Raw genomic sequence first — 14,668 nt, forward strand, 5'->3', positions numbered from 1 at the left:
AACTTTTATATACTGTAACATGATTGCCACTGAGGTAGCATTTATTATATAACATCATTATACTACAATATTATTATCTGTGTTCATCATATTGTATATTAGATAGATTTCTATGGCTTATTTACTACTCGCTTCAAGTTTGGAGCCTTAAACACAATCAACTTTATCCCCTCACTCCCCATCCTATAGTAACCACCACTGTGATATGGAAAACAAAGGCAAAAGAAGCGTAGAAGAAAAAAATATTAAATTTCCTTTGCAGCCCACCGACAAGTACTTAAGACAGGCAGAGGGACCTTCCTACATGAACTCAAATGCCTCAATGTTAGTACTTTGCTAGATGCAAAAGGCAACCTTAGCCTGACATTATGATGTTAGCCCAACCTCCAGGATCCTGTAAGTTTTCTTTAACATATGAAAATCCCTTTGAAAACTTCCTTTATCTCTATTCCCTGCCAACCCCCCTGCCCCCCATCCCAAGATATAGGTTAGCAATTATCCTCCAAACATATGGCCCCCTGATACACATCTGAAGAGTCTCATGACTAAGGTTTTACTAGAGATTAGTAAATGACCTTATTCTTAAACAGCAGCTAGCCCCTCAAGGTCGCAAAAACCTTGCTTCCAAATTCCTTAGAGACTTACACTATCCCTAAGCCCCTCCCAACTTAATAGTGTATCATCAGTCACTCCTCACAATCCCAGTGTAGCTTTTTCTGCCCATGATTCCTGTTGCTGTGCTTTTGCACCAAAGACATCCCAAGAACTCTTTCTTGACCGTTTGATTCCAGAACCCAATGTATGTCACATCAATTTTACTGGGTTTGCTTTTTGTTTTTTGCAGGTTTGACTTTTTAAGATTCCACATGTAAGTGACTTCATACAGTACTTGTCTCTCTCATTTAGTGTAACGTGCTCAAGAGCCATCCATGTTGTTGTGAATAGAAGAATATCCTCCCTTCTCATGGCTGAATAAGAGTCCATGGTATATGTATACCACATCTTTTGTATCCATTCATCCAACGATGGGCATTTGGGTTTTTCCATATCTTGGCTATTGTGAATAATGCTGTGACAAACATGGGTGTGCATAAACCTCATCAAAATCCTGTTTTAATTTCCTCTGGGTATGTACCCAGAAGTGGTACTGCTGAATTGCACGGTAGATCAATTTTTAATTTGTTGAGGAACTTCCATGTTATTTTCCATAGTATTCGGACTACTTTACTATCCCATTAATAGTGTATACAGGCTCCCTTTTTAACACATCCATGTGAACCACTGTCTTGTCTTCTTGATGATAGCCATTCCAACTGGTGTGAGGTGGTATCTCACTGTCATTTTGATTTGTACCTCCTTCATGATTAGTGCTACTGAGCATCTTTTCATGTGCCTGTTAGGCATTTTGATTCCTCTTTGGACAAATTTAGTTCTTCTGCCCAATTTTTAACAGACTGTCTGCTCTCAAGTTTTGTTAGCTCTTTATATACTTTGAATATTAACCCCTTATCTGATATATGATTTGCAAAAATTTTCTATTCTGAAAGAATTCTTTTGAATATTAAATCTCTAGTTATACATTTAAAAAAAGCCTATCATCACAGTGTTTATTACAACCAACTGATCTCTTAACATATCACCTCTAAGCAGAGGCAAAAACAAAGTAGAAATAACTTGCACTGTATTGTGCAAAGGAGATGATCCAATTGAAGTTATTCACCCAGAAAGAGCATTTGATAGGCTTTTTAAAAAAGTCATGCCACTCCCTTGTTAAAAAAAACTTTTTTTTTAAACGTTTGTTTATTTCTCAGAGAGAGAGAGACAGAGTGCAAGCAGGGGAGGGGCAGAGAGAGAGAGGCGGACACAGAATCTGAGGTAGGCTCCAGGCTCTGAGCTGTCAGCATAGAGCCCAACTGGGGGCTCCAACCCACAAAACACGAGATCATGACCTGAGCCAAAGTCAGATGCTTAACTGACTGAGCGACTCAGGCACCCCTAAAAGAGCTTCTAACTCATCAACATGGCTTAGGAGTTCCTCTGCAAACTCTCTTACAATTTCTTTGCCTTTATTCTGGCTACTCTTCTTGCATCTTGCCATCAGCTAGCTACCATAAGATTTCAAACAGGCCCTGCTTCTTCCTATCTCAGTTTTGGTAAATGTTGTGTCTTCTAATGGAAACATGTTTCCCTGTCTCTGCCCAACTCCTACTTTTCCTTCAGGTTCTGTTTTACACGATTACCTGATATGAAGTATAAGTTCACCCATCTCAACACCTAGTTTTTCTTGTTTGAAGCACTCAGCATTTTTAAACGATATATTTACATTAATCTAATTATAGTCTGTTTCTCTCACCAAAAACTCCAAAAAATCAAGGGCCACCACGTTTTGTCACCCACCCCTTCACTAGACACAGTATTTATTTCGGTGCTTAGTAGAGTAGCAATAAAAATATGTTGAATAAATAAAGTGAATAGAAACATTCCGATAATTAGTACAATTATGAAAACATATTTATGAAAGAGGTCTGAAAAATGGAGAGGAATTAAAAAATAAAAGAGTTTGGAAACATTATTTATCAGGAAAAAATAATGAAGTAGTCTGCGAAGGGTAAAGGGAGTTTTACTAAATTTCTCTAAAGATGTAAAAAATATTATAGTACATTTTGATGACATGTTTTCTTCCCACTAAAAGCAGGAGAAAAAATAAGTTTAAGTTAGAAGTTAAGAAACAATATCTTGCTATTTTTATAAATAAAGTTTTATTGAAACATCACCATGTCCATTTATGTTCTGTGTATGGCTGCTCTTCGTACAACTGCAGAGTTGAGGAGCTGGGATAGACTACAAGCCTGTACAGCCAACAATGCTTACTATGTGATATCATACACAAAAAAAGTTTGCCAACCCCTGGTTTAAGCCAATATACTAGAAATTTCAATAAGCATAAAAAAATAATTTCAGATCACCTGATCTTAAAATATAGAAAGGGATATAAGAAAACTCTTTCTGTTCAAAGCGTTTAGAAATAAAAGAGAAGGACATCAATGTGGGTTAACGGACATGAGATCTGAAGGAAAGAAGGATTTTACTTATCTACTGAAATATCTTCTACCTTAATCTTCTACAGAACAAAAATGAACAACGGTTTTACTAAACTGAAATTAATAGATTTGAATCTGAGTAGCATCATAATATGATTTGTATTTGCGCACTAAGAAAAACAAAAATGTACAGATGGCCATGAGAAAGATGGACCATTATCTTCAATTAAATGTTATGTAACAAACTATAACATCGTTACTAGTGACTTAGGAAAAGCAAAAAGCACCTGATGAAAAATGCAAAGAAATTTTAAAAAAGGGAGTATCCAGAGATAAAGAAATCATTCTTCATCAAAATACTGACATACTGACAAAAAGGACATTATTAAAACACCTGGTCCACTTGTAGGGATAAAAGTTATTATGCTATTAAAGTCCATAATAAACACTTTAATTTTGTATACTAACTATAGAAAAGCTACTTACTGTTCTCTTAAACTGTTCACTTGATTTCTGCCTCTTGACAATAGTAAAAAATCAAGTCATACTAACAACAAAAATTTAGGAAGATATTAATTTGAACCATTTTAGAAATGTCTTTTTTAAAACTACCCACCTGTAGCTGAATTAGAAGCCCAAAGGACCAATTATGTGTGTTTTGAGAAGAGTTTAAAAAAAAAAAGGGTTAAGCCTACTTTTCAAACATGGATATAGTTTAAATCTCAACTAGAGTTTTAAATACTAGTGATCAAACATATCGGGGGAAGCAAAGTAATCGCTCAGTGTGTCAAAAAGATCATAATGGTAACATTAACATCTAGCTTTAGCTTAGGTCAGTCATAGGCTCAAACTTGTTGGGTTTAAACTTGTCATGCGAAAGGAGGAAATAGCAGTGGATAACAATACCTTGCTTTAAAGTACAGTGCAAATCAGCATATGAGTGAAGAAAGCATCGAACCTAACTTAGAACATATAATGAAACCCTATTAGTACAGGCTCATATTTTCTGCATTTGGCTAAACTATGAGACAAATTGTATTACCTTCAAGGTAACCAACACATACTGGAAACAAGACATTTAACTATACTGATGGCCTCTAAAGCCACTGCAAATCCTGTCCTGGGTCCCTCAACTCAAAGAAGTTTCATTATGGAATACAAGCAGGGGAATCCTTTTAGCTAAATGTTCAGTTCTCATGCTAGCAAATAATGACAGAAATTTGCTATTTCTAAAACAACAAGAACATCAACGACAGCAACAAAAGAACTACCCAGTAGGAATGGAGTGAAATAAATAAGAAAGGATTTTAGAGGAATATTGAATTTGAGCTAAGGAATGTTAAAAAGTCAAACAACAAAGGCTAGCTACTCCACAAAAGTAACAGTAATCACCCCTCAGCTCAAAGAAAAAGGAAAAGAAGAAGATAAAATGCTTGAGATAAAAATCTTGTAAGTTCAGTAGTATAAAAAGGAGACCTCCGTTTGCAGAGGGCATCATCGAATAAATCCTGAACTCCAGTTTTAGTCCTGGATTCCTATTCTAGAATCTTTCTTCAAAGTATTAAAGTGATATTAAAGCATATTCAAGAACTTTTTCTTTTACATAAAACCTAGATGTACTGAAACACATGTATAACAAAAAAGAATACTTGGCAGTCTAAAATTTTTGCAGTATATAAAAAATTATCTTTTATATTTGAGGGCCACAAAAACTCACTTGTTTTAAAATACATTCATTTTAGGAAGTTAGGATACAAGTGAGAAAGAAAGAAATGACAAGATTCATAGTTTCCTAACCTGACTTTGAAGTTCAGGAATGGTGCCCTCAGGTCTTTTGGAAGTCTCCCTCACTCTGGAGACCAAGAATTAGGTAGAACCGTTCATAAAGTGGGTATGTGAAAATGAGTTATTTTAGAGGAAAATTTAAAACTAGAATGGATGATTGGGGGAGGAGAAAGAGTGAGAAAATTATACATATGAATTACTTCTTTTTGCTTCATCCGGGCTCATTTGCTACACCACCAGACTCAATTGAAAAGAAATAGTAGCAGCTTTTTATAATAAGAAAAATTATACAGCAACAGGTACATCGGGGCAAAAGTTTTAAACAGTGATAGTAAGTTAATAAGATAAACAAGTTAATGCAAGTGGTTTTATAAAGTAAGTATTCTGAGTCAGTGAATTTCATTTTACTACTGTTAAGTATTTACATAGGAAGAGACCTGGGAACTGTTCATATGGCACATATAAGATGAAGGATAATGCTTTCTACTCAACCTCAATGATTATAAGTATTAAAAGGACTGAAAATTGTTCTTACCATGTAAGATTCTGAAACGCCATACATAAAAAAGTTAATCCGCTTCTTCAATGAAAAGACAATAAACTGATTTAAATTTGTCTAGTTAATAAAAAAATTTTTTGAAATTAAAAAAAATTTGGTCAAATATTTACTTGCATAGGGTAGTTTACTTATAATTTTTAATTATATGATTAAGGAAAATATTAATAATATTGCATATAAATAAATATTTCCAAGTACTATTTTCTATATTACCATCTAATATTCCGTTTTTGTGAAGTCATCAAAATAATATTTTGAAAAATAAATAATGTGGTGGGGGTGAAGGCTCATGTAACATTTAGAGGAAAATAAGAGTATAAAATGATATATATGAGTTCAAGAGTATTAAAAAAATACTTAGATATTACTAGAAAGAAATAGATTAAAAATTTAAATGTTTACCTGCATGGGAACATTCATGATGAATAATTTTTACCTTCTTTATACTGTTTCTATGTTATGCATGCCTGTGTGTGTGTAACTATTTTAAGAAAGCTTCATATGAATGTATGTTAAAGATTACAGACTGCCTAAAGGAAAATCACATAATAGGTCTAAGAAAAACAACCCAGAACACTCACCATCACATGAAAGGGAAACATAACTTCCTAAGTCATCAGACATGTGTCGCATCACATTTTTACCCCTCTTCAGACCAAGGAAGATCCAATAATCTATTGCTGCTCCAAGAATTCCTGTGAGTAAGTAGGCTAGTTCATGTTTGAAGACCTAACATTAAGATGGGACAAATATTAGTAATGCATATTAAAATAGATGTTTTTTTTTATTAGTGTTTATTTCAAATACTTGTTGAGGCAAACTTAGCTATTTAAAATTAGAGTATGCTAACACTAAAAGGTGTTCCTAGAACCGCAGCAAGCTAATTCCCTCTCTCCATTTTCTGCCTCTCCTTCCTCCCCCTATCCATATCTAAATCTTTATACCCATATGACAAAACCGCTAATAAAACAAAACCTCCAGTACTTATATACAGACAGCTTAGAATAAACTTTTAAAATATCATTATTCAACAGTGTCAGTGCTTTACTATGGCAGTAATTCCATTAAAACATGCAGGAGATATCTGGCTTCTGTGGATTTCTGTTAACAAGAATACAGAGATATTAAAAAAAAAAATAGACTTAGCCATCCCTGTTTATATATAAAATTAAACTTTCCATTTCTCCATATGGCATACTCCAGAAAAAGACTTAAAAAACACACTGAATAAGAACTTTAGCAAACAAGATTGTTGTAAAGAAACAGATTGGCTAAAATTCTAATTATTAAATTGTATCAAGTTACATTACCTAATTTAGAGATGTATAGGGATCAATTCTTAAAGATGAATATTGTTCTATATTATCACTTCTAAACATTAAATTCCTATAAAAAATAAAGCAAGCATACCAAATTTAATTACAGTAAGTATGCTTTACCCTAATGTGGAAAATCTCTAATTCAAAAATATGAAGGCAAAGAGGTATAAAAATATTTTTAAACACTTTTGATTTAAAAATTAACACTTTTCCACAATGACATTAAAACTAGTTGAAATTCCTTTACTTTCGGTATTTGTTCTTTAGGTGGGTTGGATGTGTGAAAAAAAATGCCAAATTAACAGCTGGGTACAAAACATGTGAAAAGATTTTAATAAATAAATGTTATAGTATCCAAATAGATGGTAAGTGCTATGTTCCGCAACTATACTAAACCTAATATGGGGTTAAGGGCAGAGAAATCGCAAACCATCAGAGGCTACTGGATTTCTTTCTCCTGCCTTCAGCAGACAAGGTTCCTACAGTATAAAATATTTCATAAGAGTACCATCATTCCTTATTATAAGAAGCTATTATTAACTTCAAAACTAAAGTTCTAGTTCTGGTTTGTTGTGCAAGCAGGACATACACCAGGCCTGCCAAAACAGTGTTTACTGAGGAAAAGCCCAGAGTCAGGGTGCTTAGGTAGGTGTGCAAGTTCCCTGTGGCTCTATCACACTGTATGGCCGTACTGCATTAAGGCAGGGCTGGACATTAGAATGTGAGAGACAGACTATGAAGAATGGGGCCGAGGAGATTTTAAGCTGCATGATTAGGGAAGCACTACCCTTCCTGTAGTATCATCAGGAGCCTCAACACAAAACCTTGACCACAGCTCGATGCTGCCAGGTCAGGATTCATGACTGGGCATCAGCACCACCCTCTCGCCCACCCTGATTAGAGGGCTGTGTTTAAGTCTTGCAGTTGCAGCTGTGTGACCCGGGCAGCTAGCAGTAGGACTGGCTGTATCAGCAGGCGGGAAAGTACCAACTCCTCCCCTAGTACCCTGGTAGGGTCCGAGCCATAAGCTGACCACAACTCACTCCCTTAGGCATTGAGTCTTAGCTAGTCTTCAAAGTAGTTTGCAGGAAGCCAACTCTTGACTTTGTAAAGCCAACATGGAGATAATCACTCTGAGCAAGTTTTATTTCTCAGGGTTCAACTTATCAAGAGAACATAAAACAGGACAGTGAGAATCTACATTTGAACTAAAAGTTGATCATATCAAGATCCATGCTGCAGAATGTTCCTTGCAACAAAATGTTTATCTGAATGTCAGCAATGACACTACTTAGGAAACCATCAAGAGACTGGCAAATTTTGATTTCGCAAAATATTCTCCATCCCAAGAGTAGAATAAATCAGGATCACTTCAGATCCCTAGTCATAAGGCTCTGAATAGGGAAAAAGGAGGTTAGCCCACAGAGCTAAGTCTCATGTAAAACCACAATCCAGCACTCCATCAATTAAAAAAAGACCCCACAAAATCAACCAGCTGGGACCTTTCTCTTTCCTTACACAAATGTATGTACACATGTACTTGGTACCACAAATTAATTTTGATAGTGCCTATTATCCAATTTACCTTGATACTACTGTTATTAAATAGAGACAGGTAGTACTTACAAGGAATTACTGTAGCTTCTTTGCCATGGTAAGAAAGATCTTGTTAAAATTATTCTTACCTGTGTGACATTAGCTAAGCATCCATACTACCACATATTCATTATAGTAAATTTTTATACAAAAAGACACTTTCCAATCAGGGTTTTGGACCCTTTCATGTTATATTCTTATCTATGCCACTCACCGTCACCACAGGGCCAAGATATTGCGCTATGGACTGTACTCACTGTGACTTTAACAGTGTATAAATAATGCTACCAATTCTAACAGAGTGAATATATATGATTTAGAAGGAGATTAGTGAGAATATGGCAAATACATCATCAAGGGAGACAAGCTTTCCTGGAATATTGAAATGTTTGCTAAAGCTGAAAGAACAGAAAACCCTGAGAATTAACAAACAAATGAAAGATAGATATGATCTGCACATGACATATATTTATCTTAGAATCCCCTTTCTAATGTGTTAAAGTCTATTATCAGACATTTTGTCAATACAGTTCTCTAGTGTCTCTATTGACTGCCAGTACAAGTAATCTCCATTGAATCAATCAATTTGGTGATCTTCCAAAAACCAACTAGTGTATCATGTAGAACAAACTACAATCTTGGCCTTCCGACTCCCAGGTTAGGGCTTTACATAATATCCCATGGCAATAGAGGACACACGGCTCCTCTAGTACCTCTGTCAGAAAGATGCAAACATAATACACGTAATGTGCCTCTTCCTGTTTAAAACACTGGCATCTGAAACAAGAGAAAGTATGTTGCAATGGAGACTTGGCCCCTAGTCAAGACTTTGCCCTAACAAGCTGTGACACCTTGAAGAAGTTCCTTAAACTCTTTAGCCTCAATTTCCCTATCTTTAAATACAAAGTAGCTTCCATTTCTACCTATAATAGTAGGGTTATCATTAAATAGCACTTAAAGACATCACAAAGAAAAGTAGGACTAACCACCAAGCTTAGCAAAATTTATACCTCCCTCCTAACCTTGACACAGCTCACCTCTGCTCTTTACCAAGGAAAGCCCAAAGCTTTCTCAGATTAATGACAATGAAATTCACTGCCATTGTGTCACTCTGCAACACTTGCTGATTGACATTATGACAAAACAATATTAGCATAAACTGAGGACTTCTGTTTAGCTAATGACTTAAATTGAATGCTTCAACTCAGCAAATCAAGAAACAAATGCTTTATAGTACAGAAAATGATGTCTGTGAACATGCATGGAATTCTTGAAATTGGAAACTGCCAAAAAGATTTAATTAGTTCAAGAATGAATTCTAGCAGATAAGGTAACACATACACACAAAAACCAGTTTATATGAATTTACACAATTCAAATGTTAAATAAAATATTAATCTGTCAAGTTTAAAGTTTAATCTGTCAAGTTCTAATATTATAACCGATGCTACAACTGCAATGCTTCACAAAATGTTTAATTTATTTAAAAATCTGAACAAAAATCTTTGAAGTTAAATACGGGTAAATCTGTTATTATTTACATCAGCATTTCCTGAGTAAATTTCTATCTTTGACAGTACTTTTGTAAAACTGAAAATGTCAGTGTTATTATTATTTTCAGTTATAAATGAGTAATTTAATCTATATAATCCAAATGGATAAAAAAGAAATGCTCCATAATAAGAAAATATTTTCTATCCCTAATGATTCTATGATCTAAAAAGTACATAAAAAGACAGACAGTAATTAATAAGAATGTTATCAGTTTTATCTTAGAAGTATTACAGAAGTATTAAACTCAACTGCCGATGAAGTATCATTTTATGTTGACTAACTTATACACATGTATATAACCTTATTTTTTTTTTTAACCCTATTTTTTTAAATAAGACTACTCACTTGGTTATTGCCACATACAACTCCTTGGCCACAGAGACAAGCAATACTCGGAAATAATTCTCCCTTTTTAATGCCGAATTAAAGAAAGTTTGGGGCCTTTAAAAGAATTTTCTTTTTTTAAAACCTCAGGTACCACCTAAACAGAATTCTGAAAGACCAGTAAGGGCTTCCGTTTCTGATAATAGAGGCCTAAATAATTCAAATATATGCTGTTAAAGAAGAAAGCTAAAAATGTTGAATAAAATAGGTAAAACATCTTCTGGAAACCTATTAAGAAATTGCTAAGCCAAGATCTGGAGAAGGTAAAAAGCCAAATAAGGCACTCAAAGCTAGCTGACTTTACCCTAAGGACACTTGTTGAATCCAGAGAAAGAGTTGATATATAAAACTGTGGTTTTTGGAGCCCAGAGGAAAAGGAGTATAAAAGTCATAGCCCAAGGCCTAATATAAACTGTTTGTATTTGTAGCCCTGTACTTCACTTGGGATTACCCAGGAACCCTCAAACCTGGCAACAGAAATTCTCTCCAGAGGAAGATATTCTGTGTCTTTGTCATGTTATTGTTTTTACAAATAATTTTTCAAATGTGATTTATGGCATATAGTAAATGATAACTAGCTCATAAGAGAATATATACAACACAAGAGAAGTTAACAGGAGAAAACAGGTAGACTTACGAAGACTTCAGATATGCAACAGTCAGTCAAAGACTATAAATTTATTACTGCCACGTTGAAAAACGAAAGAAAACCTTGAATATTTTGTAGGCAACCAGAAACCATAAAAACACGTCATAGTAATTAGGAAGTAAAAACGTCTAAAACTGGCAAAAATACAAAACGTAAAAATGCAACAGTCATGTTTAACAACATATTAGACACTACTGAAAAGAGACTAGTGAATTAAAAATTAAATGAAAAGACACTACCCAGAATGCTTCACAATATGAAAGACCTGAAAATCTAGATGACAGGGAAAAAGCACAGAAGATACATGGAGAAAGTATTGGAACTAAAAAAAGTAGAGCAGAAAAAGTCAATCAGAGGAAATATGAGAAGAGAAACTATGTAAGAATTTTCCTGGAGAAAGAATAGACTTATGGCCATTTGACACCAGAATTCTCCACCTAAAACACTATGCATCATCTACACAAACAAATGGTTAACATAAAAAAAAGAAAGAAAGAAAAAAGGAACAAATTTACAAAGTAGATTCAGAAGTATTAATTAAGGCAATTATTAAATTTGACTTAAAAGTGACAGAGAGGAATTTAAAACAATGGGGAAAACATACTGTTTACTCTGATCTTACATGGACTCGAAAAGTAAAGTTCAGTTAACTTCACATGCCAGAAATAGAGGGCTCATTTTTTTAAACTATAATTTACATTAGAAATTAACAAAAAAGCACAAACAAACATATCCATTAATCATAACAAAAATACATCCATTGAGAAGTTTTAAAGCATATTAAAATGCTTCTTGAATCAAAGAATTCATAACTGACAATAAAAAACATTGGGGAAAAAAAAAACACTAACAGCACACTGAAGTATTAAAACCTGTGAATAAATCTCAATCTGTAGTCAAAGGCAATTTATTTTGAATATATTAGAAATAAGGACTAAAAAGAAAATAGATCCAAATATTCAAGATATAAAAGGAAAGAACTAAAAAAATTATGAACAGCTGAGAGACTCTTAATGACAGAGAACAGAGGGAGGTGGTGGGGCATGTGCTAGTTGGGTGATGGGTATTAAGGAGGGCACTTGTGATGAGCACTGGGTGTTATATGTAAGTGATGAATCACTGAATTCTACTGCTGAAACCAATATTGCACTGTATGTTCACTAACTATAATTTAAATAACAGTTTGAAAAAAAATTATAAGCAGAAATCAATGATATTAACACACAAAAAGCAGACAATTAAGTCCCAAAGGCAGATTATTCTCAAGAGAAGAAAGGTGATAAATGGTTATTATGCATCCAAAACATGGCACAGTATGTTGCAATGCAGTGCATTTAATTTTCCCAACTACCCTTCAGATAGGTAATACACTGAAATCACCGTACTTTAAATTTCTAATGACAAGCAAGATCTACTTATGAAGAAATAACGAACAACCACAAAGGTAGTTTTAAAAACAAGTAAAACTAAAAAAAAAAAAAAAAAAAAAAAAAAAAAAAAACAAGTAAAACTTTCTATTTGTACACACAAAAAATTGTATGGACTCAGTTTTTAAAATCATAGGTTCCGTAAGAATTGAAATTGTACAAAAGTAAAAAATCTAGAGTAAGTGAATTCAGATATCTTAGCAGTAATGATCAAAAAAACTGTCCCTAGCTACTACACCCAGATGTAAGATGATGAAGAAACCAACTTCTAAGGATCTTTTACAATAAAACCTAAATGAACAGAAAACAATGATACATTTGGAGAGATTTTACTTTTATTCAAACTGTTCAAAGAATAAAGACAAAAGATGTGTAACTCAAAGATGTACTTTTTCATAGGTCATTATTCATTTGTAAATCAATTCTACTTACATCATTAGACTTGCATTTTTCCTTGTGAGAATATATGGTCCACTCCAAAAGCATATTTACTGGTTTGGTCAAAAGCCCAGAGGCCTCATTTCCTGACCAAAAGATTTCAAGAAGAATTGCCTTTCCTGTTATTTTCAGACTCTGAGAATCTGACCAGTCATACAACCTAATGAAAATATGAACCAAAGTATATTTTTATGCCAACTTGATCACTATAGTCATTAGGCATAATATCTTTTGCCATAATACAAAACGATCTAGTGATTTCTAAATATAGAAAGGGTGTAATATATAAAGATTTTAACAAAATTATAATAAAGAGCACAATATAAAAAATGGTCATAATTCAATATAATGACCAAAAAACACAAATAGTAATCGAACTGCATGTCTTAGAACATACACAAAACTTATCGTGGATATTACAGATTCAATGTTAAAAAACCCAGTAGAACTTCCACTTAGGTATTCCATTACTTAAGAATTAAAAAATACATAAACCCTGAAAAATATATGAAATTTTACCTATCCAAATGTCTAAATAAGTGAAAAACAAAAATGTGAACTGAAGCCACATAAAGAACATAAAAAACTTTACTGAAAGACTATGTCTACAACCATGTTTTAAAAACAAATCTACTTTAAACTAGAAAATAAGGTGACTTTTTAGATGTACATAAATTAGAACAATAATACATAAAACAATATAAATATAGAAAAATTTTTCTTTATGATTAAACTTACTTTTGGCTCAGATGTCGCACTTCACTTTCCACTAAATTAAAGAAAAATTTGAGCAGGGTCAGGTGGAGCACCTTACTGCCAATAATATTTTTCGAAATTTGATGACAAAAACTTTCATTGTAAAGACAAGACCTGAAGAACATGAACCCAATAATTTGTAACATACAAGCAATTTAATGAATATTCCGTGGACAAAGTATTTCTTTGAGAGAATTATTAGAAATCTAATGAAATTTGCTTCAACAAACTATAAAACTAATCAACAATATTTCATTAGTATGTTTTCTTCCTTTAAAAATTAAACCATGTCAAATCTCATGACATTTAATTTTTAGTAATACAGATCTCATTTCTGTTTTTAAATGACTGTAATATTTAATAGCCAAATGGTACTCTATTCTTTATTTCATTGATAAAGACCAAAAAATTATGTATTTCATTAAACACTTCCAATTCAGATGATAAGCTATAGTCTCTTAGAATACTTTCTATAGTCTTCTTCTTACTCAAGATTATTTGTTGTTATTATTTAGTAAAATGAAGGTCATTTAAGGCTATTTTTTAAGAGTTTAAAAAATTTAATATTGGGGCACCTGGGTCGTTCTGTCGGCTAAGCATCTGACTCTAGATTTCGGCTCAGGTCATGATTTGGTTTGTGGGATCGAGCCTCCTGCCTCCTGTTGGGCTCTGTGCTGACAGCACAGAGTCTGTTTGTGATTCTTTCTCTCCCTCTCTCTCTGCCCCTCCCCTGTACTTGGGCGTGAGTGTGTTCTCTCTTAAAATAAATAAATATGCATTTTAAAAAATTTAATATTTTCTTTTCATCTACTATAGCAGTACTGTCCAACAGAACTTTCGGTGATGATGGGATATGTCCTGCTGAACACGTGAAATGTGGCTTGTGCAACTGAAGACTTCAATTTTAATCTTAAATTTATTTATTTATTTATTTATTTATTTTAATTTTTTTAACGTTTATTTATTATTGAGAGAGAGAGCGAGAGAGAGAGAAAGAGCATGAGCAGGGGAGGGGCAGAGAGAGGGGGAGACACAGAATCCGAAGCAGGCTCCAGGCTCTGAGCTGTCAGCACAGAGCCTGACACGGGGCTCGAACCCACAAACTGCCGAGATCATGACCTGAGCCGAAGTCAGTCGTCAGCCAACGGAGCCACCCAGGC

General features: G+C 33.8%; 1 protein-coding gene across 2 annotated transcripts in view; it reads right to left on the reverse strand.

The window, feature by feature from the left end:
- SLF1 (SMC5/6 complex localization factor 1) overlaps positions 1-14,668 on the reverse strand; it is an 82,520-nt gene that overhangs the window by 20,887 nt on the left and 46,965 nt on the right. For both annotated transcript variants that reach the window (XM_078448039.2, XM_060637687.3), the window contains 3 exons: positions 13,491-13,622; positions 12,747-12,912; positions 5,967-6,114 (listed from right to left, as the gene is read on the reverse strand). In XM_078448039.2, coding sequence (XP_078304165.1) covers positions 5,967-6,114; positions 12,747-12,912; positions 13,491-13,622 — 446 coding nt within the window. The remainder of the gene's footprint in view (positions 1-5,966; positions 6,115-12,746; positions 12,913-13,490; positions 13,623-14,668) is intronic.

The sequence above is a fragment of the Panthera onca genome, chromosome A1 (genome assembly GCF_046562875.1).
Source record: "Panthera onca isolate mPanOnc1 chromosome A1, mPanOnc1 haplotype 2, whole genome shotgun sequence".
NCBI classification, from domain to species: Eukaryota; Metazoa; Chordata; class Mammalia; order Carnivora; family Felidae; genus Panthera; species Panthera onca.